Source organism: Centruroides vittatus, unplaced genomic scaffold, assembly GCF_030686945.1.
Source record: "Centruroides vittatus isolate TY-2023 unplaced genomic scaffold, ASM3068694v2 contig_301, whole genome shotgun sequence".
Lineage (NCBI taxonomy): Eukaryota > Metazoa > Arthropoda > Arachnida > Scorpiones > Buthidae > Centruroides > Centruroides vittatus.
The window spans coordinates 2,133,610-2,160,235 of record NW_027121927.1 but is presented as its reverse complement, the minus strand read 5'-3'; the positions used below and the strand labels follow the sequence as shown (position 1 = coordinate 2,160,235).

Genomic DNA, 26,626 nt, shown 5'->3' with positions numbered 1-26,626 from the left:
TATTGATTATTGTATACCAATCTGGTCGACGGTTGCCCTCTCTTTGTTAGAGAAAATCACAAAACAACTAAATAAAATATACCTAGCCTTAAATAAATTCTGTAATTTACATTTTACTAGCCACCCTAATACCCCGTTCGCACTGAGCATTTCAATCTAGATTGTGATCAAGAACCTCTCTCGACCGAAACGAGGTTCAATCGCGATCGACTCAAAAGATTTTGGAACTAGTAGTTGAGTCCGTTGAGCTCAACGATGAAACAGCGCTGACGTCACTAATCTAACGGACCACTCAACGGTCTATTTAGAAACGTCGTTTTCTCACCGTTGAATACAGAAACGTACGGTAGATCCACTCATAAGAGTTCCCACAATCCCACGCGCGCGTGACAAGATGGCTGCGGAACACGTGTCGGGCTATCAACAGAAATAAAAAATATATTTGGAGACGATGAGATCTGGCTATTATTAGATATATGGCAAGAAAAAGTATTTATTTCTAACCAAAACTTTCATTTTTTTTTGGTTGATGTTCGTGACTTATCAAGTAGTTATCGCGTGCAATAGCCGGCCGGGTCCTTCTCAAGCGGATGCCTGTGCGAACAGCTCGACGTTCTAGTGGCGACAGTTGCAATCGAGATTAAAGTGAATCGTGGATTGTGTGCGAATGCAGTATAACGTTGCTAAGTTGGGAACTGTTGTTCTATATGTAAGAATCGTTAAACTCTGAATGGAATAATTGAGTGAGGCTCCTGTAAAAAAAGCAAAAGCTTTTCTTCGATCGCTGTTAATCTAAAATCAATATTTCTTCATTTTATAATAAATTTAATTTTTTTAAAATAAGTACAAAGTATGGTACATCTTTGTAACGCAAGACTCCATTTTTACTCATTAAAAAAAACAATTAAAAAAATCAAACGAATTATCGGAGTCCAAGGTTTATTAAAACGAAAAACGTTTACAATGTTTTTTTTATGCTGATCGTTTCCAAACGTTCTACAACAATGTGGAATTAGCTGCTCCAATTTACAATTCAAACAGGTGTTTTAATGTTTAAATTACAAATATACAATGTTTTGCATAAGTTTAAAATAGTTTCAATTTAAACTTCAACTAAAATAAATGAAATTAAAACACTTTAAAAAGAAAATATTAAACAACACATTTACCATACATTACAATTCCACGTGAAAAGATTAAAGTAGAAAGCTACAGAAGTACTTAAAATAATTAAGTACAATTATTAATCGGAGATATCTTTCAATAAGAAAAATGCGCTTTCTTGTGTAATCCCGTCCTAAAACAGTTGATTGGAATGCATTGACTATACTTAACGAGGGACGTTGCTCGAATAAATTATAAACTTCCGACATTGTTAAATCTCTTCAACTTTTCTGGAAAATTGTCTTTATACAAAACGGGATCGGCTCGGAACTCTACCGATTTCAAGGGCATCACTCCGTAGATCTGTGCAAATTTGTTAATGCACACTGTCCTTTCGGCCATGTGAACGATATCTGCCGATAACATTTCGACGTTGGTGCACTCGGGACATTTGAACTTTTTTCGAGGAGTCACTTTGATGGGCGCCTTTCCCGTCATGTTTCCCACCAAGAAATTCATCGCAATGTCTTCGCAGTTCATGTGTTCGTCTACCCAGCTTTTTATGTCTCCTGGCATGGCCGTGGTATACAAATAACTGTAATACTGTCATTTATAAAACGTTATTAACTATATTTCTGTTAATAATATATATATATAACACAAACTGTAAAACTGATCAAAAAAAAAAGAAAAACAAAATTTAATAATTAAATGATATAAATTGTTTCAAATTAAAATAAAACATAAATGCACTCGATTTGAATTTATACGTAATAAATAAAATTGAAAATTCATTTTTTATTAACATTGTTGAATCATCTTCTATTACAATTTCAACGTTAAGAACTCTAAATTGTAAACTGTGGACGAATTATAAACCGAAAAAAGTCTGATGTTTCCCAATAAAAATTTTGGGCTTTTAAATAACCAAAATGTATTTATTCATTAGATGAAACAACGAAGAATTTTTATTTCCAAGTAGAAACGATTTTTCTAAACGTTGTAAAATATTTTGAAACTAAATAAATTTGTCTTAAAGGTTATCTTGTCGCTCTTTTCACGGCTCATAATTTTTAATTTCAAACCAGTTATTAAATTCCCAAGACGTTCGTTCTGCATCATCATCTTCTCCCTTCAATATTTTCCTTCAATAATATACTAGTTAGTAAATTATTATGCCTTAATTTATGTCTAGAATTTTTTTTCCTTCTTTCTTTGAGCAGTGTCATAACATTCTTTTATCATTTACTTTTTCAAAAGAAGTGAGTTTAATTTCTTTTCTCTTCACGAGATCTTCTGTATCTCGCCCTAAATCCATGTCGCCATTTCTTCTAAGCCTCAAAAGTTAGTTCACATCGTGAAGAAAAATAATACGGTGTGAAAAAACTACTTATCGTCCTAGAGTCGTCTATTGCAGTAAATGGTGTATTGCATCTTGGTGTTCCTCCAATGTCGATGCGATTGCAACATAAAGAGGGATGAATATCTAAAGAAATAGCTACATTTGCGTTTTAAATAATTATTTGCTAAAATTTATAAATGGTGATAAGTCTAAAGCAGCAGTTCTTAACCTTTTTAGTGGTTAGCACCCTTGAATATGAAAATAAGCTCTTGCAACCCCTTAAAAAATGTGTATATTTTTTATTTAAGAAAAAACATTTATTGCATAAAGAAATGCCGTGTTTATTTACAATATATATTACTATATAACATAAAAAGCAATATTTAAATTTTAATGGCTAGGTTGTTGTTGTTTATTCATAATAATTCTATTAAAATGAGGCTCTTTTTTGAAAGAGCCACACATAGGTCATCAGATGCATTTAAGCGATTTCTGGCTTTTGTTTTTATGGGGAAAAGTGCTGAAAATCCCATTTCACAATGGTAGGTGGTGGCAAATGGTAAAAGTGTCCCTGGTGCTGCTTTTGCCAGTTGTGGATAAGCTTCTAACTGTTTACACCAAAACTGTTCTAAGTCTACTTTTTCAAATTCCATTTCCATATGTGCATTAAGCTATCTTTTAAAAAAATTTTTGAAATTTCTCTTGCACTCCTGGAAATGCTCTCTCGCACCCCAGGTTAACAACCACTGGGCTAGAGGTTTGTCTCGGAAATTTTGTGTGATTGCTGTATTTCGAATACGTGACAATCCATTCTCTGCCACTCAACTGCAACCAGGACCCACTAGTGGCCAAGTGGATAAAACCACCAAACACTGGTAGTTGAGTCATGGGTTCGCGCCTCACCAATGAAGAATGACACTCACATGAAGAAAACGCCACACAATCAGCACGGAGTTTTCTTCCTGTCTAACATTTAAATAGAGGAGTGGCAGATGGCTGAGTGGTTAAGGTAGCAGCATACACCACTGGGGCCTGGAATCAAATCCGAAAAGCCCCCAAAATTTTTTGGGAGTGGTCCTACAGATATGTCTTGTCCTTTACCATCAAGTCACTCTGGTCGAAGCCATTATGAGTTCGGCCAATCTTTACTACCATGACCAAGATAGAGCGTTCAAGCTTGGGCTAGATATCACATCACACTTATAAGGCCACACTACACATGTCTCCTCCACCGATTTTCATGAATTTCGGTACAAAGATAGTATTTGAAATGATAATGCTGTCATCCAAACCATTCATTCTATAGGCCATAACTAGAGAGTTATGACTAATAGAATGTGGTACTACTACTCATAGTGGACAAGTAATACAGTAGTTTGAACATTTGTGAGCTGATCTTGAGAAGGAACATATTAGGGCAATTAAAGAAAATTATGCAAATTTAGCAGTTGCTGAGCATTGCAATAAATAAGGATGTGAGATTAATTTAAATACAGTAAAACTAAAGAAAAAAGAAAGAAATGGATTTAAAAGACAATTATTCGAACATTTATATAAAAAAACAAGGTAATAGAATTAATAATTTAGGAAGAGAAATTCACCAATCATGGAATAGCATCATTTATAGAGGGAGTAATGTGTAGAAAGGCAGTGGCATGCCATCCATGGAAGCTGTGGAAGCGGCACTTCCCTTGTAATTTCTAAAATATAAATACATAGTGCGCAATTATTTTTATATTTTAATGCACTTTGAATTAATTAAAATTAATATTTTATTACAACTGCATTATGTATCTTATTACAAATTTTTATACTACACGTAAAGAAAAATTATAAGATTGCTATTGTATATTCGAATATAAATTTGTACATGCATATTCCCAATGAAAGTGCTGTATTCTCGAATATGGGATAGCTTCCATGGCCAAAATATTTGGATTGTGTAAAACAGCCAGATTACAGGCATTTGTGCATGTGCTTTACAGAGCACCAATCTCACCCAGTTTAGCTGGTGAATGCTACACACTGAAATATCGTATAATGCTTCCAATAATTCTATCCAGGTTCGGCACAGCTTCCCTATCACCAAAAGTCACCACACACCACTGTAGAAAGGTATTTAAAAAGGAAGTGAAAAGGGAAAATATTATAGAATTAAGTCTAATTGGGATAAAGTAACCAAGATAAGTGTGAGTAAAGCATTTTTTAAATAATTTTTAAGAAAACCTTTAAATATTAAACAGATTTTATCCTTTTATACAGGCATTATGTTAAGAACTCTTTTATAGATATTTTTGTCTATATTAGTGTATTGATAATAGACAATAAATAACCTGTAAGTAATTTTATATAATCTTGTTTATTTGTTTTGTGAAATTTAATTATATATATTTTAACTATCATTGTTGGGAACCATATTTTTGTTTTTAAAAAAGTTTAAAATATTCTATAACAAATCCAAAACAGGTCCAAAACACACAAACATAGTGTACAGGTGAAAATAAAGATATTTTGTTTTGGTTTTTTTAACTAAGATCGCCTCTGTTTGCTAATTGGAAACTACACCAGTGTAGTTTCCAATTATTGTTTATTAATAGTTTCCAGTAATTGGAAACTATTAATAAACAAGGTCCAAGTAGACAAGGATACAAACAGAAACTGATAACAGTAAGGATATAGAGGTACAAATTTAATACCTTATGGTAAAATGCTGCACCTGTCAATACCATAGATATTTCATTTGTCCATTCTGATTCATACTTCCATTTCCGTGTATTATTATCCCACAAGTGAACTCTTGAAGGAAATCCTACAATCCTGTCTGGAAATTCCCGCCATACCTATAAATTAAAATTATTATTTCTATTATTTTCCAAATTTTATTTCTTTAAAGCATATCTTCTTAAATAAAATTTCTAAATTTTAAATCAAATTTACCTCATAACCAAATTCAAGTTCATCTGCAGTTAGCATAATGATATCATCATCAATAGCAAGAATAGCTTCTGTTTCAATTTCATCATAAGGATAAAATCTAAATAAAATAATTATGAGAATAAATTTTAAAAAATAAAAATAAAAGCAAATATGAAAGCAAACTGATCCATAGCCAAAATTTAATATATATTTTTATATAAAAATTTTTTTACAATATAATTTTCTATTCTTAAATTATGTAAAGCATTCAAAGATATTAACATATTTTAAAGATTATAGAGAACAATAAGCTAACAATTTGAGTTTCTGAACACCTTAAATTTCTTTGCATGTATGTAAAATTTTAAATAGCAGTCTTTCAAATAAATATGTCTTTTTTATTTTTTTTATTAAACTGTCAGAGCTACATCTAATTCATCTATTTTTGATTGTCTGAGGTGCAGTCTCTCCTCAATGTTCAGTAGGTGTTTCATTTCAATTACAAACAACAACAGCTTTTCTTTGTTCTTTCTTAAGATTAGATTGTTGTTGACCCAATGTTAAAATTGTTCACAATTTTTGCCAGCTTACATCTTTTTTCAGTTGTCTGATGATTTCTATTTTCATAGTTACATTCAGTTCCACACATTTTCTTTACACACCCTTTTCATTTTTTCCACTTTAATTTTCTACTTTTTGCATGATTAGCTTATGTTGTATAAAGGTAGCATCACCATTAAGCAGAATCTGGCAATTGCTGTTGATGACTAGTAGTACAAAAATTTTGGTTTTGAGACAAAGTATGCTGCCTAGAAATTGGATTTGTCTAATCCAATGTTTCCCAAAGTTGCTTCTACAGACCCCTGGGGTCCTTGACTTTCCAGATGAATGGACATTTGATTATGCAAATAAAAGCATTTAGATACAAAACAAAATCTTCATAATTTCAATTTACATAAACATGTTTTTTAAACAATGACTGAAAAACAAAAAAACTTATTTTCAACTTTTGATAGAGTTCACATAAATGATGTTCCTATTTAATCAAAAATTTATACAATTACAGTAAAACTTGTGTAAACTGGAATCAAACAATACTAAATATTTTAATAAATATTACAATACTAAATATAATACTTTTGACATGTTTGTGTTTTAAACAAGTTTTACTATTTTAAGTTTTTTTTTATTTTTCAACAATATTCTATAAATGTTATATAGTTACATTAATTTTTTATGTAAAATCATTTTTACATAGCCTACATAAAAATATTTTATTACTAAGCCTAATCCATATTAATTTCAACTAAAGATTGGAGTATTCAAATTCAAGAATTGAAAACTTTGATTATGGTAAAAAAGTTCTTGTTTCCAAGAACTTGCACTAGGTATTCAAATAGTTCTTGGATGCACCCTTTACGAGCTCACATGATAGCAAACAAGGCAATTCAAGTTCCAAAACCTAGCATTTCACTCTTCTATTGAAAATTGTAATTGTGCATTACTATAATACAGAGACCAAGTTATTTTGTGGTCTTATTCTCAAGGAATTTAAATACTCTAATTTATCATTTACTTCAATCTCTGTAATTATCTGTATGTTAATCAACTTGTTTTTGAGTAGTCAATAACAATTAGTTACTAAATATTCTGTACAAATCAATAGCATGTAGAATTTTAATCTCATTCTTTTCATAAATTATATTTGTTGCTTGTTCTTGAGAACTTGATTCTCAGAAACTAATTTGATTCTTGAGAGTATTTAATTCCAATCCTGGTTAATTTCAACAAAACTAAAATGAACAAAGACCTTGTGTCTGTATGTCCTCTTGTCATGTAACTTTCATTTCTCTGACAAGGTTCAAAATTGTTCTCAGAATATAGTTTATGTTGTGTGATGACTGTTATACTTGGAGGTGATTTGGTTATCTGTCTGTAAGTGCAATCTTAACTTCCCACTTTATTCGGGTTAAGTTACATTCTTTGTACTCAAAAACCTCTTCCATTTCTGCACTGAACAGGTTTCTGACTTATAGTAAAATTTAACATAGGAAAAAAAAAAACACTTTCTAAAGGATTTTTCCATTTAGACAGGTTTCCATTTTAAAACCTGAATAAAACGGAAAAATTTGAACAGGTTTTGCTGTATTAGAATTTATTTTTTGTATGTCAGACAATTCGCTTTTAGAACGAAGAGTCAAAAACAATTTCTTTAACTGTATTTTAAACAAAACATAAATTTCCTATTATAAACAATAAGAATTTAAATATATTACCTGTTACTTAATTTATTTTCTCGTGTTTGAACTACTTTCAATGGTTTATTTATCTTGGGCCACATAGATGCTACACAAAAATTATAAATAATATTTAATAAAATAATTATTTTTGTAATAAATTTCAAGAGTGATTATTACCAGGTGGTGGTGGTTTCTTTTGATTATTCCAAACAACAAGAACTTTAGATAAACTGGGGGCTTGAACTACTTTCAAAATAACTTGAAACAGGCTTTCTAACCTGTCATATGTTAATATAACAGCTGTAAAACCTTGAGACTTTGGTGCAATAACAGGTAGAAACAGAGGAGCAGAAACACCAAACTGTAAAAAGAAATTTGATCTTAAATATAACAAGCAAATTATTAGAATAAATAAAATCATTGTTTACAAGGTCAGAAAGATTAATATTTCAATATTAATTACATCAAAAAGTTTAAATTTATGAACTATAGCTTTTAAGAATTCCACAGACAATCAAATTAATAAATTATGTACTAATGCATTACTCTGCTTAAATATTAATTTAAATTTAGGAGAAGTTATATCGTTTGACTTTTATTTTGTTGCTGATAAATTATCTATTCTATAGAATAATAGGTTAATAAACAAATTTTAAATTAAATGATACATTATGAGAAATACAGAAAAATTATGCATTGATTTACATTTTAATACATCAGTTTATCAGATGCTAAAAATTTATTCAATTAAAGTATTATTGAGTTATGTAAATCTGTTCAGATGTTTTAATTAAAAAAAAAAAAAAAAAAAAAAAAAAAAAAAAAAAAGAAAAAAGAAAGAAAGAAAGAAAGAAAATGCTCATGTATCTTAAATAAAAAACATCCCTAATTAATTATTTTTGCACTATTTTCTTCCATATCTGTTACCATGTTTTGGGTACTTTACAAATTTCATAAATGTAAACATTTTGCTTTCTTTGTCTGTCAAAAATGCATCATCGAAATCCAAACAAATATTTTAGATATATTTTCAAATAGAATATATTTTTCTATTCAAACTATTAGAAATTAAACCAATGATGTTCCAAAATAATATCTTCATATTTATTGCTATAAAAAAATTATTTTGTATATACAGTAAAACCTGTGTAAACTGGAATCACACAGTACCAAATACTTTTTTCAGTTTGGTAGGTTTCCATTTTAAACAAGTATTTTTTTTTAACATAAAAAATCACTCCATTCCAAAGAATTAGTTCCATTTTATTCAGGTTCCATTTTGGACAGGTTTTACTGTAGTAAATCCTAAAAAGTTAAAATTAAAATATTCAATTTTATTAATTTTAAATTATAATTTTTGCTGGTATAATATTATAATTGTTGTTCTTTATTTAGAAATTTTAATTTAAAATGTAAAAAATATTCTGTCTATATGTTCAATGCTGAAGATAGCCTAAGCTACCATGAAAATGTTTCATGGCTAAATTATTTTTTGGTAAAAAAGTAGTAGTGGTTTTTGAATCAATTAATATATTAAAATGACAAATTTTGAATTATTTGAAAATATAATTTTCATTTCAACAAAAATCTTAACTTTTTGTTGAAATGAAAAATTGAATTTTCAGATTGCTTAAACTACTACTATGTTGTCAGTTTCTCTGTCCTTTTTATTTGTTATGATTGCAAAGTTTGACTATCTATTGAAATTAACATGAATCATAAAAATAATGTACCTTTCTAGGAAAATCATTCCATTCTTCATATGTATGAGAGACATGTGGAAAAACTCTGTCATTTATTATTTTTAATGTTGTTTTTACAATATTACTGATACTGCTAAAATACTTTTCCCACAAAAAACAGCATTGCCTTCTCATTTCCGAAATATTTTCATCAGAAAATCCTTTCAAAATATGCATCAACTGTGGTAGATCATCTTCATAAATGAAAACAGCAGCTCTAATTTACAAAAAAAAAGTTACTTTGATATAATTAATTTTAAAAAATACATACTATTTTCATTAATAATTATCAATAATTACCTCTGCCAATCAATAACTTCAAAAAATGGCATAATATATCCATCAGCAATAATTACTGGTATACATCCTGCCATCATTGCATCACTAAGCATAGTCTGACCGAGTCTTGCACCTCGAATATGAAGACAAAATGTAGCTTCCTGTAATGTAAATTTTTATTTTAAAATAATTTAGTATTATAATTAAGTAGTATTTCATATTAGGTAGTATTTAGGTAGTATATTAGGTAGTATAGGTAATTAAGTAGTATTTCATCATTGGAATAGTTACAAAATTCCATTTTTTATAATATTGATTATATGATAAATTATTTTCAAAAAATTCTTTAAAAATATAATTAGAGTTCTCATTCATTATTTTCATTTGAATGAAAATAATCAATACAAAGGAAATTATAACGCAGTGATATAAATTAAGTATATGCACAGTTTTTTTAAATATACAAACAGCAAATCTCATCTATTTCAATTATATATGCTTCATTCTTGATTCAGCTTTTTTCATTGTAAATTTCTAATTTTTCACTATTTTATTTGTATTAAATAAAAATAATTGAATGAGAAGTTTATTTTAATTATATTATTTAATAATTCAACATTTGAAAATATTTTTTTTTTCAAAATTAAATTATGTGCAAAATTTCTATTTGTTATAATTATAAAATTATTCATATAAATATTCAAATAATTAAAATCAATATATTACTCCAAGAATATAAAATTAAATAAAAGTAATAAAATAACATAAATTAAACATAATAGTGATGGTCATTCACAGAAAAATATATTTCTTTTGACCATACATATATAGATGGGTCTTAGACTACTTTCTGCATGTGAAGGGACAGAAAGTAGTCTAAGACCCATCTATGTATGTATGGTCAAAAAAATATTTTTCTGTGAATGATATAATTTGTCCTAGCAATTTTTATTTTTTATAATAGTGATGGATTCATTTACATGAAATTGTTTTTTCAATTATCAAAATCATTCAAAATATCTCAAGTGATTCCAGAATCATTCAAATGATTCACTCGCTCTTCTTTGTATCTTTTAACACTAAAATAAAAAAAAAGAAACTTGCCTGAAATGTAATAAAAATTTCTTAGTTTAAAATTGAAATTCTGTATCAAAAATTATTTTTGCCAATGAGGGAACAAATTTGCACCCATTGGATACACTTATTGCAACTACATTTGTTTTTACTTCAGACAACGATAAGTATCACATGAGAAGATAAAACTAAAGAAATCAACACTCAACATCTCTAGAAACAATGCTCTAAAAAGGCTAATTAAACAATGTTTGCGACTCTTGATTTGATCCCATAATGGACAATTCATAACAGTTTCACTTTTTAAGTATACTGTTTTGAAATACGAATGCTACAATTTAATAATTTTATAAATTAAAATGATATATTAAAGCAATAAGTTATTTGTAATTATATTTAAAGTATTATATTATTAATAATGAGATTTTAAAAAATATTTGAAGACACAATTTCATGCTTAATGCGGAAAATGTAAAGTGATTAAATAATCATCTCAGCATTAAACATCTGATAAATTGCAAGAATTTAGCTGAAATAATTCAAATGACCAATCACTAACATATACTAATTATGGCTGAATTAATTAGCAATAGCATTATTATTATTTAACAACAATTAAATCTAATGAAATGATTTAATTGAAAACTGATTATAATTATAAATTACATAATTAGAATTTTTAAAACCAAACAGAAATCTCTTTTCCTGTTTGATTTCTGATTCAAATTATTTTGATTATAAAAAAATGACTACTACAGGATTTTCATCAGATTAACAAATGAAAATTTACATAAATTAAATACCTTTAGGTTGCAATTTGACTGTATGTACTGGCATAAATACAACATATACTTGTTTCACTCCTGTTTATAGTTCAACAGGACTAAAACAAAACTGTACAATGCACTTATTATTCAAACAAAGATGTCTTCTGTAAAATCCATTACAGTATGTGTGTTAGCATAGGAATATTTATTCACATTAAATTACTTATTTTTTGTTTTTTTTTATTTCCATTATTCTAACTTTTAGGAGTTGTTTTGTTAAATGGCAACAAACATCATACCAATAATGTTCAATGATCATCTAATCTTAAATACCTTGTTAAATAATTCCTACTACTTCTGTTTTTGCAGCTTCTAGCTAATGAATTCCATTATTACTCAAACATGATTATGCAAATTACATAATCATGTTAAGGTGGTAGTCAAGTTTACCAAGACATCTTGGTAAACTCCTCCGCATTATACATGAATGAAACTTTACACATCCATTGTATCAATTAATCAATTATTTTGGATAAAAGCATGAAACATTAACATGAGATGATAAATTCCATGAAATTCTCTGTATTTTCCAAATCCGTGAAAATTCCATGTTTTCCATGATTGCTCTAAACTTTGATTTTATAAAAGAATTAATAAAGATCTTAATGAGTAAATAAGACTTTTTTAATATTAAAAACAATTTACATCTCTCTAAAATGAACAAAATATGATTTTACCTCTAAAATATTGGGATATGAATAACTAGTATTTCCATGACAACGATAACTTTCATTTTTTGACTTCCTAAATTCTTCTGAGCATTTTCCTAATACTAACAGTTCTGGATGTTCTGCAGCCAAAGCATCCAATTCATTTTTATATTCATAATGAATATTAGTTTGTGCTGAAACAACAAGCCATTTTCTTGATGACCTAAAAAGAGAAAAGCATTTTGATTTCACTAAATTTTAAAATGTTAACTTAAACGATTTGTAAAAAAAAATATTGCTAATACTAGCAAAAATGATATTTATATTACATTTTAAAATTTGAAGAGGAGGAAAAACTGTTTTAAGCATAGAAAAGTGAAATTTAAAACTGAAGTAAAAAATTATTTCAAATATTCTTGTCTAAAATATACTACAATAAAATACACAAAAAGCTGAAAAGGGTTCTTGCTTGATTTTTCCTGGTTAAGAGAGGTTAAGCAGATCAGGAAAGAAATCCAATAATTTTCAATTATCTCACATGATATAAAATTTACATAATAACAAAAGCTTAAGAGAGGTAATTTTGTTGAATTATGAGAAATTTCTCTATTTAAAAGAATATTTAAGTTTAAAAAGCACTAAGACACATTAGCATATGTGATGCCATCTGTTATAAGATTTTATTAAAAAGTAATTTTATATTATTATTATTATGAGGTATATTTGGAAAGTAAAGATACAAAGGCAGTAAAAACCCAAAAAACTTTTTTTGGGTTTTTACTGCCTTTTTACTTCCTGGGTTCTGTTGCAATGCCATGTCTGTTAAGGTCTGAGTTATGTGACAGAAGTCACACAACTTTGATTGCATCATCATTGTGCTTATGTGTGTTTAAAATGGCCATATCAATTTGTAAATCTCACCAAGTGTGAGGTTCATTCAATGATTTGACTTCTTTGCATGAAAAAAGAAACTGCCACTGGAATTCATTGGTAACTTGTTTCTGTTCATGATGATGTTATGAACAGGCAAAACATGACAAACTGGTGTCCTACTGCACCATAACGCCTTCTGCATACTGCTTGCATAACACAAGAATTGTTGTAGACATTCAAGTAGGTAATTTTGGAAACATCCATTGCACATCCCAGGTTTTCCACCAAATGATTATCACTTGTTTTCAAAGTTGAAAGAACATTTCTCAGAAAAGAAGTTTGATGACAATGACATGATTCAAGACACAGTGATAATGTGATTATACGAGCGAGAGATTTCTATGAGGTTGGCATTAAGAAACTCATTTCCAGGTTCATAAAATGCATTCAGGTCCATCGTGACTATGTTGATAAATAAATAAACATATCTTCTAAAGGTATTATAAATCAATCCAAAATTAAAATGCTTTAGAAATATTTTCTGGACTTTGTATCTTTCCCTTACAAATAGGCTTTGCAGTTATTATAAAAAGGCAAAAGGCTTAATGTTGAGGGTAAAGATGAAATTCTCAAAAAACTGAAAATTGTAATAATGAGTCTGAACCTCACTTGAAAAATGACACTTGACTACCTTTATCTTCCCAACCCTTTGACCTTTAATGATCAAAATTTAATAGTATCAAATGCAAAAAAATAAAAAAACCAGGAAATGTCAAAATTTGAGCAAGCACCATACTTTCCTTATGTTTTATTCTGTAACAGCGAAGAAAGTAAAATGTTCATTTAGAATGTGTGTGATAATCCATCCAATATTTTATTTTTATTGTTAATAATAAAAATTGGTAATTATATAGTTTAAGAAAATATGAATTTTTTAAATTATGTTATATTAAAAAGAATGTGTATTTAATAGTCATTCAGAAAACGCATAACATTTTTCTGGGCAACCCGTATTTAAAGTGCTATAAACAAAAATTCATAGGACTACTTACTGATTGTGTCCCGTTTGAGATGCCATTGCTTAAGCTTGCTGTCGTCGTGAAGGTGCACGCTGGACGGTGGATGCATGTGAAGCCTCTCAAGTGACCCAATTTCAACATTACTCAGTCACGTGACTAGGTCTCTGATGCATTTCCAGTGCAATGCAATTTTTTAATTTTCGTGAGCCCGAGAACGCACATTCTAACCTAACCTATTCTATTCCCTAATAAATTATCAATAATTTGGTAATTTATTAGAATAGGTTAGGTTAGGTTAGAACATGCATACTCAAGCCCACGAAAATTAAAAATTTGCATTTCTAAACTCGTAAATACTGCCATAGGGGTTACCTAGGTACACTTTAACCCATGTGATTAATGCAAAAAGACCAGATTCTTCTGTGAGAAGAAAAGCTGCCCGGAAACGTGTCAGAGACCTAGTCACATGACCGAGTGATGTTGAAATTGGGTCACGTGACATGCTTCGTGTGCATCCGCCGTCCAGCGTGCACCTACACGACGATGGAAAGCTTAAGCAATGGCATCTCGAATGAGGCACAATCGGTAAGTAGTCCTATGAATTTTTGTTTATAGCACTTTAAATACGGGTCGCCCAGAAAAATGTTATGCATTTTCCAAATGACTATTGAATATACACAGTGGCGTAGCATAGTGGGGGCGGCAGGGGCGGCCCGACCCGGGCGGCACTTTTAGGGGGCGGCAAATTTTACAATAAATAATAATAATATCTTGTAAAAATTTTTGTAATAAATGTGATTATTGAATTGCAAAACATATATACATGACTTTTTTATTTGTAACATGTACTGTACAATACACAATAATGATGATTGTTCTTGCCGAAAAGTTCTTTAGAATTACTGTATATTTTAGTCTTTTAAAGTGAGATACCTAAATAAGAGGGCGGCAAAATTTTCCTCCGCCCCGGGCGGTTATGACTCCCGACGCGGTTTATAAAAATCCCCGGGCTCTCTGGGCGGTTTATAAAAATGTTATGACTCTCACGCTACACCACTGAATATACATTCTTTTTAATATAACATAATTTAAAAAATTCATATTCCCTTAAACTATATAATTACCTAAAAATTATTTTCTAAATGCAATCAATTTGATAAGAGATTATTACATGTGATTTTTATTGCTGTTTACTGAAATCATATTTCTAAAATAATTCAACAGTAACAAGCATATTTTATTGCACAGAAAGTTTTCTATTCTGATGTAATGTGCTGTCTACATAGTATAATTACACATATTTTTTCAATTAACAATCATAATTTTTGGACTAAATTTTGTATTGTCTGATTTGATTGTCTGATTATGTACTGATTTGATAAAAAGTCTGTTTAAATACAAGTTAATTGGTCTTTATATTATTTATGCATGTTCAGAATAGAAAACTAATTAAAAATGAGTATAGCTATTGATGTTTTAAACTATTACTGGTATATTTGACAACAAATTTCCATTAAATATTTTTGGTAAAATACCAATCAAGAATTATTCCTGGTTGAATTTACTTTAATAAAAAAAATCAGGTAATTATCCTTTTCTTAAATAACCCTAAATGTTTCTTAACTGAATGTTAATAATGAATAATTCTAATTTGATGCACATTTTAAAATCTTTAAATAATTACTGTCCTATGTTCCATGTTTTTGAATCTAAATTCTTCTAGAAGAATAATTCTCAACGTTTTTGAGCTAATAACACCCTCAAAATTTTTGTGGTACACAGTGGTGTATCAGAGATGCTCTTTACGTATAAATGAAAAGTAGCATTTTTAATATAAAAAAATGTTATTCAGGAAGAGACTATAAAGGTGTTTCTAAATCAAAGCAAAAATGACCAAAGCAAAGCATTTTAGAACTTGTGTGACTAGAGTACAGTTGTATTTAAACTAAAGAAAAACATCTAGTTTTGTTCACAGTCCATTTTCCAAAGGAAATGTCATTTATCATGTGACTTTCGAGCTTCCAGAAAAATAAAATAACTTTGTAAAACCAAACTTTCCGCAAACTAATTTATTTATCAGTAAATACATCTTAAATGATTTGTTATGACTGGAATTACTACCAGCAGGTAAGTGCAAAGTATAGGTCCACAAGACTATGTAAATGAGTAGGCAGAACCTGTGATATCTTATACCAAAAGAATATAAAGTGACAAGTGCTCTATGGTGGAGATGAGGGGTACTTGAGTCTTGCAAAGCATTTTGTTGTAAATTAAACACTACATACCATGTGTACAACCTTCCACAAATAATATGTATTTGAATTAAGTATAAAACGAAACATCTTTGGTCTCTTTCAGAGGCCTGCATCAAGTGTAAAACTTTACAGAATGTTAGAGATTCTATTTTAAAACATTTTTTTAAAGTTGTTTTCTTTTTTGATGTGAACTTGTGTTTGAATTTAGAATGAATTAGTTAGCCTAATAAATAGGGTTGTAATAAATTGGAGGATTTATCACATCAGTGACTGATCTGATTTATTACAACCCTATTTATTAGGCTAACTAATTCAATCTAAATTAAAGTTGTGAACTAGAAGTGTTATTTAATATCGTTTTTGAACATTTAACATGTATGTATTACATTTTACATATAGACTAAGTGAAGATCCTTCTTACTCGTCTCGTGATCTTTACGAATGTTCCGTTAGAAGGTCCGTCGGAAAGTCACACCTCCACACTCGATAATTAGTTATATACAGTTTATTTACAAATATTTACAAAGATATACACTATGTAATAGCATTACGTACACTACAGTATCGAAGCTGTGATGCAGCACGTCGACTTAGCTGGCCTGGGAACACGAGTCACTCTTCCGGAGATGGCTTAACCTCGTGGCCGTCCGTCTCTACAACAACCTTTCTCCAGAGGACTTTCTAAGAGGAGAACACTCTCTCTATCCGCCTCAAAGGTCTGCCTGTTGTTAGAGACCGCCACGTACCAGGTCCCTCGCCCTTTCTCCTCGCTTTTTTGCCACCCTTCCAATTTAAGGGATTCTGGCACTGCCTCCTGCGACCAATCACTTCCTTCCCCTTCTTAGAGCCTTCCAAGACGTCCGCCCTATCTCCCGCCGACGTAGCTCACATTTGCGTCCGTGCTTTATTTATTCTTGTTTTCTCAAGCTGGCCGGCACGTGGCCAACACATTGTCCCTTAAGTGGAGACGCTCCACCTTTGATCCTTCCGGCCGTTTATGGCCCCGACCCCAGGTGGGAGCAATTACCTCAGTCGGGCGGTTTCTTTGACACAGGCCGCCAAAGGCGACCTTTACACCTCCCACCGACAAGGTTCAAACTGCGCTTCAACAAAAGCCTGTTTGACATAAACAATACTACCGCGACACACAGCAATCTTTACCGTACAAATTATTTTGTTACACTACACTTCCTCCTTTCTTATTACAAGGATCAAGTTACTACAAATAATAAACTATACTAACAATATACAGTATTTAATATTTTACAGAAAAAGATATTTTACACAGTCAATAACATCTTCGGCAAATTGTCCCGTCACATTGCATTCAGAATCGCCTGGTAGATACTGATTACATCTATCCGAAGGACTTAATACCGACATAACTGCCTTGTCTGTACGATCTGGGGGTTCCGGATTGCTCCTGATTTCCCGTCTGGATAGTACGTCGATCTCATTACGATTTTTCCCTCTTCTGTGCGCGATTTTTGCCTTATCATCCCGCGCTACCAATGCCCTAGGGACCGATTGTTCCTTAAGAGGCGTGCGGTCAACTAGCCGAAGGGGAACGCTTGCCTGCCGACTATGACCCGCCTTACAATATTTTCTAGCATCGCTCTTTTTATTTGTCGTGGGGCTCGTCCTATTTTCCCCGCTTTCTTTCGCAACCGTAACCCTCGCGACTGGTTTCCGTCGCCTATTCGTTTTCGTCCGTTCGACTCTCCTCAAAACGCAATAATCGGCTGCCGAAAGTAATGCATCTGTACCGCAGCTAAGTTCGTCAGTTAATGCGCAAGTTATCAAGGCTGGAGCGTAATCATTTTTCTTTTTACTCGACCTCCCTTCTAGTCTTACAGGTATTGTCGCTAACACTGCTGATACCTGCTGCCCAAATGCGCTGATTAACTTAACCTTTCTCGCTGCCCGCGACACGTAAACAGGCACTACAGACTTCCTAATAACCGTCATATCTACCCCCGTGTCCACTATTGCAGAAAATTTATTACCTTTACAAGCGAGCAGGAGATTTTTGTTTACACTAACGGGTACGTTTCCGCTGATCGTTTCCCTGTTCACCTTTACCCTAGCTACTAGCTGCTCGTCCGATTCTACCGTTTCGTCTATTTTAACCGCTCGCGTTGCTTTAGACTTCGGTCCTTCCTCTTTAGTATGTCTCCGAGGACAATCCCTTCTGAGATGACCCATTTGGTCACAGACATAGCATCTCATTCTTGATCCTCCATTGTTCGCGCTCATGCCTCCAGTTCTAGTGACTGTTCTATCCCTTTCGCGTTCAGGTATAAGTCTAACGTCACCCTTTGCCACAGCCTCCGCATGCTTATCTGCGTATCTGGCTAACTCTTCCGGTGGGAACCAGCCTTTACCTTCTTGCAACAAAACGTAACGCTTAGTGTCGGCATCTAACTTAGTCTTAAGGTGATCCGAGACCACTAATTTTGTTAGCTGCCCAAAAGAATCTACGCCTCTACTATTCAGATAATACCGATACAGATCCTCCATTCTAGCTGCAAATTGGGGCCACGTTTCTTTGCTTCCCTTTTCAGCGGAAGTGAACTCTTTGAGGTACTCAGCGGCAGACAGTCTCAGCTCGTCTAGTAGGAATTGTTTTAAGGTTTGGTAATCCCTGATCTCGTCTGCCGTAAGCCTATTTAACGCCGTTTTACATTTCTCCGATAGCACCGTTAAAACTAGCTGCCCCTGAAGTTCTTCCGGCACATCGTACGTTTGTAACACTACCTCTACGGCCCGAAACCACGACGGTACTTCCGCCTCCTTGTCTGGCATTTTAGGTAAAGCCCATCTGATTTTTCTAGCTAGGCTATCCAAGTTACCTCCCAGCTCAGAGTTATTACTAGTCCTAGAATCACTTCGTAGACGATCTCTCTCTAACTCTATTTCGGCTAGTCTAATTTGCATTTCCATTTCGTTTTCGCTTCTTTCTAATGTCCCTTTCAATTTCCTTGTTTTTAGAGTCTATTTCGGCTAGTCTAATCTGCAAGCGTAACTTCTCTAACTCGTCAGACTCGTGCCCCTCTATTTCATTCTGGTTGTTCGTAACCTCGACCTCGGGGTCCAAAATTTCCCTTTCCGGCTCCGTATCCATTTCCTGGGATTGACTAAGATCAGCCCGACCTCCCTGATCCTCAGAACATGGCATACCCCTTTTTGACCCTTGAGTCCTTCCGCGTCCCGGCATTCTGAATACAAATAATCAAGAACAACTTACCACTGTTGAGTTCTGTTCCGCCTTGATTTCCGGCTACTCTTCCTTCCGTAAGTATCCAAATCTCGAATGTGGGCTCAGTACTTTCCTGTCGTCTTGCGAGAATCTCCTGAAGATTTGCAAGAATATCCTGTCGAAGACTGCGCCAGTGAAGATCCTTCTTACTCGTCTCGTGATCTTTACAAATGTTCCGTCCCGAGTCGTTCTTTACGCCTCGAGATTGTCCGTTTGATGGTCCGTTGAAAGTCACACCTCCACACTCGATAATTAGTTATATACAGTTTATTTACAAATATTTACAAAGATATACACTATGTAATAGCATTACGTACACTACAGTATCGAAGCTGTGATGCAGCACGTCGACTTAGCTGGCCTGGGAACACGAGTCACTCTTCCGGAGATGGCTTAACCTCGTGGCCGTCCGTCTCTACAACAACCTTTCTCCAGAGGACTTTCTAAGAGGAGAACACTCTCTCTATCCGCCTCAAAGGTCTGCCTGTTGTTAGAGACCGCCACGTACCAGGTCCCTCGCCCTTTCTCCTCGCTTTTTTGCCACCCTTCCAATTTAAGGGATTCTGGCACTGCCTCCTGCGACCAATCACTTCCTTCCCCTTCTTAGAGCCTTCCAAGACGTCCGCCCTATCTCCCGCCGACGTAGCTCACATTTGCGTCCGTGCTTTATTTATTCTTGTTTTCTCAAGCTGGCCGGCACGTGGCCAACACATTGTCCCTTAAGTGGAGACGCTCCACCTTTGATCCTTCCGGCCGTTTATGGCCCCGACCCTATTTATTAGGCTAACTAATTCAATCTAAATTAAAGTTGTGAACTAGAAGTGTTATTTAATATCGTTTTTGAACATTTAACATGTATGTATTACATTTTACATATAGACTACAAATTATTATTGTACAATAAATAGTAAACAAATAAAATCATGACAAAAAGATACATGCATGTAGTAAAAAAGCTTATTTATCTTTGTATCATCTTGTTGTAAAATCATTTATCTGTTTCCCTTTAGAAGGTTATCAACCAACGAGTGACATATGGCAGATATTGTTTCAAAGTCTTTACTATTAATGCACTTTCAATCAATTGATGCGTTAAAAATTTCCCAGGTCTCCAAGGTTCTTAAGTTTTTAATCATCAAAGACTTTCCTTATGAGTTTTGCCCTATTTTAGATGATTGAAACCCTGGGCTTGCTCATATATTGGACCAGAATTGTTCCTAGTTTATTATTAGAGACATCCAGTTGGTGCTCTTTAATTCTACAGGTTCATGATCTCTTAGTACATCCCACATACATAAGATCTCTTTCAAATCTATTGTCCAATATGGAGCCGAATATACTCTTGGTGTTCTATTCCCATTAGTCTTATCTTTGACATTAGATAGTAAGTGAAAGATGGTTGGATTGTATCAATAAGTTAGCCAAATATGCTAACATAAGGCTAGTTCAATGTATTAATAATAAACAAAACAACCAATGTAATTAATTGGGCTGCTTTTCGTTACTATAAATAATTGGAAAGTAAGTAATTTGGTATCAGAAGTAGACATTAGGCACCATCTCTTATCAAAACTAATAATTATAATAATTTAATATTTATTAAATAATTTTAGAATAGTCTGGAAGAAAAGAATCAGTGCAGAGCAATATTCAAACTCATGACTCCTGCTTACTGTGTGGTTACATTGCCAGTAGTGATTATATATCATGCTGGAGTAAAACTATAGCTAGCTGAGTGCCATGAAAACTTCCTAGGGTTGTTGTCTATCCCGAATATGTCAGATCCCACCTAGTCTTTCCCATTGAAGAGCTGATCTAACCTGTAATAGATATGGAAGAAAAGGACCTCATACTGCCCATAAGGCAGAAAGACTGCCTTATGGGCAGTATGAGGGCCTTTTCTTACTAAAGAGCTAAAAATGAAAAAAAATAAAATCACACATAATTGTTTTTGTGTTATAAGATTCAGTTGTACAGTACTTGTTTAATGTTCTTTAGACAAAACTGGGTTTTTCTATTGTCAATAAATAAAGTAAAACAAATTGTCGAACAATTTTCTGTTTTTATTTTGGGCTGCTTCGTAATTAAGAGAGAATTAGCTATATCAAAAGAAAAATACTGGCCACCAGTCCAACAGTCACCAGATTTTTAGTGTGGTTTATACAAGTCAACTATATCTGAGTCAGAGGCAGTTAATTTTCAAGAAAAAGTAGAAATCATTCAGTCCATCAATAATGGATTGTCCAAATAAAAAAATAGCTTGACAAATGAAGCTGAATGAAAAAACTGTGACAAATTTGAAAAACACACAGAAAATTTTAGTGGCATGTAAAAAACAAATAATCCAGATTTCAAGAAAAAAGATCCAAAAACCAAAAAATGACGAGTTTGATAAATTGCTATATCAATGATTGTCAACAAGCAAACAAAGGATAACAATCTCTGGATCAATGTTGCAAAATCAAGCTTTGAAGCTTGCAGAGGCACTAAACATCATAATCTTCAAGGCATCAAATGGCTGATTTGACAAAATCAAACATTACCATGGGATAACCTATCAAGTTATTAGTGAAGAAGTAACTTCTGCAGACCCAAACAGTGTGGAAACTTGGAAAACTATATTTCCTACCTTGTTCAAAGATTATGAATTTAAAAAAACATTTTTAATGCTGATTAGACAGCTTTTATTCCATGGACTTTCAATAAGATCTTTAATGTCTAAAGCAAGTGAAGCTCATGATAGTACGTAATCATTCACAAACACCTTATGTACTGGTTTCAGCAGGTATGTCTATTGGAAAAATGAATGTTTTGTTACTTTCAGAGACCTTTGTCATGTTATTATACATTTCCATAAAGCAAATGCTATTTCTCAAATAGCGTTTTAAAAAAGATATGGTGCCTGAGATAAACTTTATTAAAACTATAGCCACAAAGCATGGACACAGCACAAGGCTTGTCACCAAATTAGCTAGAAATATATAAGTCAACAATACATGCATGGAAAAGAAGCAAATAATCCAAGATTTGACATACCTAACACAAGAGTACAATCCCAGGCTACACATAAGTATACTATAGAATAGCTAGAGAGGTAAACAAAGATATTGCATTTGTTAGTAAATGAAATCCATCAGTCTTTCATTTACTAACAAATGGAAAAGACTCTATAGACGGCAGACTGACCTTAGATATATATAAAATTCTGTTACTAGATACCAGGTTCGACTGACAACTAGACTACATTGGCTCAACTAATAGATCATTAATAACCAAAATAAGGAAATATGCTGGAAAATCTTATTATGTAATGTATGTAACACTCATCTCTGAATAGACAAGACAATAGAAATGCTTTCTAACTGAATGACACAAATATAATTTTGTCCAATTCATTCAGACCAGAGACGAAACCAAGCTGCAATGTTCTTCCTTTAGTATCATTACACCAGACAACATACACCTAAATGTCTGCAGTTCATATAAGCTGCCCATTTCTATGGCACCGTGCTGTTGAACTAAAGGATAACTTATATATATTCATATCAATTTGCACTTAGAAAGTTTGAGATACAATACTGTTTCTAGACACAACACGAATGGCACTTGTAAAAATGAGTATGTTTTCAAACATGACATCATTATAAATGATTTTTTGTCTGTTGTTTTTTTATTATTTCAACAATCCCACATATTTTCATCTACATTCTCATACAGAATGTGTGCATAATTGTCAAGAGACAAACAGTAACAAAAACTAGTTTAATGTTATCATTATCAGTATAAGGAAGTCCTAAAGTGATTATAATAGACAGATTCTACTGTACTACAAACTTTCACATCCTATCAAATCCTTTTAAATTTTGTACAGTAGAGCATCGATTATCTGAACACCGATCAACTCAGTTAACCGAAAGCATTCCAGTCGGACTGTGTCAGGATGCGTGTTGTGCTGAATCGAATGTTTTTGTTACTATATTAACTTCTAAAGTATAATTTTTTTGTTTTTATATTTTTCAATATATTTATTTTGTTTGTACAAAATAAATAAATATTTTTTAACGATATAATAGCCACGATTATTATTATAAAAATTTTCGTTAGGCAATGAAAATTCAACGTAAAGCAACACGCAATGGAGAAAAATTTCAACACGGGATATATTAATATACTATTATTGGGATATACTAATATACTAATTACATGGGATATACTAATATACTATATTAATAATGTATTTTTTCATACATAATCGGTTATCTGAAAAATTGATTTTCCAAACAACCCAGTCTCCAATTGATTTGGATAATTGATGCTCTACTGTATTTCATTTTACCATATTAATAAAAATGTTTATAGCTAAAGGCTTACTTTTAGTTTCTGATAGAAATAATTAAAAATGACAATTATTATCCAGTTGAAAACTCTTCAATATCTTGTCAATAACAGACAACAAAATTTTAAATTGCCTAATTATTATTTTCAATAAAATATTTACTTACATTTTAAGACATTTCTATTTTCTTACTAATTCTTTTTATAAATAGAACCTGTTAATTATTTTATATGAATACAATGAGTTCTAATTTAGTTATGCTAGTTACTTATACAGTTCAGACACAGAAAAAATTTCAGCTCTTTTGCATCATAATTCATATAAAAAATTAAATATTATGTAAATGAGCATTTATTTATTGTGACACCATCACAATGCCGAGCTGCAATTTTTTATCAAATTTTTTAATTTATTTAATTAGTACAGTAGTGTCTTGCTCCTGTATATCATACTTTTTTTTATTAATAATGGAGTCATGCCTGTCATCTAGCTAACTCCATTCTGGAGAAAATGTTTGAATTAAAATAACATTAACATGACTTCAAGTTCAAACTGGAAGTTCATATATGGTTAATTGGGTCTTCTGCCCTTAAGCTTTCCATATCTGGTCTCGACTTTTATCTATCTAATTCCGTTCTTGAGATTAAGAAAGAACAGACAACAGATGGTTGGTTGGTGTTTTTTGGCACAAGAGCCGTACAGGCTATGCTGCACCATAACAAATGATAAAATTACACAAAACTAAATATATTTATAATATAAGTATTAATAACAAAAAACAACAAACAAACAAAACAACAGGATATGTAAAAGTAAAAGGTAAATAAATAATCAAATCTCTCTACACATATTTGTGACTTTCAGAAAGTCCAGCAGCTTATCAAGATTTAGCCTCTGGCCCAAAACCTCTGTCAGACTCAGACTTCCATTTCCAAAATACTGTGTATGCTTCATCTCAAAGGCAGAGCAATTGCACAGTATGTACAATCGCTCTGTATGTGTTTTACACTTAAAGAACAGTTGCAATACTGGCATACTGGCTGGTCATCACCCTTCAAAAGGTATTAATGAGTCAGCCGAGTATGTCCAATTCTCAAATGGGTAACGATAACCTCAGACTTCCTTTCATATGCTTCATTGTGAGTCCAATTTTCTATCTGTGGTTTGATCTCATGTAGTTTATTGTGGACTTTGTACATTTCACATTTTGCCATCTCTCTGTTAGCTGTTAAAAAACAACTAGCTTCAAATTGCCTCCTTCAATAGGCATTGTATGCTGTGAAGGACTTGCTGACTCTGCAGCTATGTCATCTTGTTCATTTCCTCTTATACCTACATGGCCTGGAACCCAACAAAATTTTAGAGAGAAATTACTCGCAGTAAAATGGCAAATCAGTTTATGAATTTTAATCACAATGGAGTGAAAACGAGGTTCAGACAAGATCAAAGCCTAAAATGCACTAACTGAGTCAGTGTAAATCTTGAAACAACGATAACCTTTTCTGATTATATACTTTAAGGCTAGGTGGATAGCTTGCAGCTCTGCAGCGAAGATGGAAGAATTTGGTGCTATTTGTTCTGCCACAAGTTCATCCTGGCAGATGAAGGCTGAGCCAATGTAGTTAGTTATCTAATTTAGATCCATCAGTGTAAATAGGAATTAAATTCCTGTGAGAGTGTTGAATTTCTACAAAGTATTGTCTATACATGTAATCTTGAGTGGATTCCTTAGAAAACTGCTTTAAGCTAAGGTCTACTTCTATCACAGGAGTTGACCAAGGTGATATACTATCAACCTCAGGCTGTAAAATGTTGCTTGTGTCCAGTTCAATTGTGCTGCTTACATTTTCCATTCTTATGTTGAGTTTGGTTATGGGTTTGTGCTGCACTCGGACGGGCTGGCCACATGGAGTTTTCTGGGTTTCTCCATGTTTGTAACACCTGAATAGGCATTTTCCCTCGCATAACATCACATCCCAGAGAAGGCAATGGGAACCACTCTGGATGTAACTTTCCCTAGATACACCTCACCGCATTACTAACTACTTACTAACCTATGCCAGGTGTCACCAACATCAGGAATCTGATATGGCATACAAAGATGTCGAATGTAGAACACTAGTTGGTTGAGCTGCAAATAATCTTTTCAGCTGAGTATCTGACACTGTAGAATAAACTGAAGGTTTAGTTTGAGATTTCAGTTAAATGTAATAGAAGAGAGACAACTGTTCACTGGAGAGTTAGTGGAGGCTCATAAGCATCTGCATACAGGCTTTGCACAGAAGTTTGAAAAGCACCAGTGCACAAATGCAATGCTCGATGATGGATTAGATCCAGCATCTGAAGAGTAGATTCTCGTGCTGCACCATACACAATGCATCCATAATCCAGCTTTGAGCAAACAAGGGCCCTATAAATCCTGAGCATAGAACATTTGTCTGCTCCCCAGGATGAGCAGCATAATACCTTTAAAAGGTTTAGATACTTTAGACATCTACTTTTCAAATTGCAGAAATGTGGCAAGAAAGTCAATATTTGTTCGAACAGAATGCCCAAAAATTTCACCTCATTCACTATTGGAATTTTAACCCCATTTAGGTGGATTTCAAGATCCAGGTGCAAACCATGGTCTTGGACTATGGTTTGCACCTGGCTATTGCAAAAGGCTATTACAAAAGTAGATGTACGAGGTCTTCTCTGTGTTAAAGGT

General features: G+C 32.3%; 1 protein-coding gene across 1 annotated transcript in view; it reads right to left on the bottom strand.

Moving 5' to 3' along the window:
- Positions 1-922: 922 nt before the first annotated feature.
- Positions 923-26,626, bottom strand: part of sotv (exostosin glycosyltransferase sotv) — a 42,596-nt gene continuing 16,892 nt past the window's right edge. Inside the window, exons 5-12 of the mRNA XM_067267401.1 lie at positions 12,202-12,397; positions 9,645-9,784; positions 9,336-9,561; positions 7,780-7,963; positions 7,639-7,708; positions 5,384-5,480; positions 5,143-5,286; positions 923-1,707 (exon numbers count right to left, since the gene is read on the bottom strand). Coding sequence (XP_067123502.1) covers positions 1,357-1,707; positions 5,143-5,286; positions 5,384-5,480; positions 7,639-7,708; positions 7,780-7,963; positions 9,336-9,561; positions 9,645-9,784; positions 12,202-12,397 — 1,408 coding nt within the window. The 3' untranslated portion in view covers positions 923-1,356. The remainder of the gene's footprint in view (positions 1,708-5,142; positions 5,287-5,383; positions 5,481-7,638; positions 7,709-7,779; positions 7,964-9,335; positions 9,562-9,644; positions 9,785-12,201; positions 12,398-26,626) is intronic.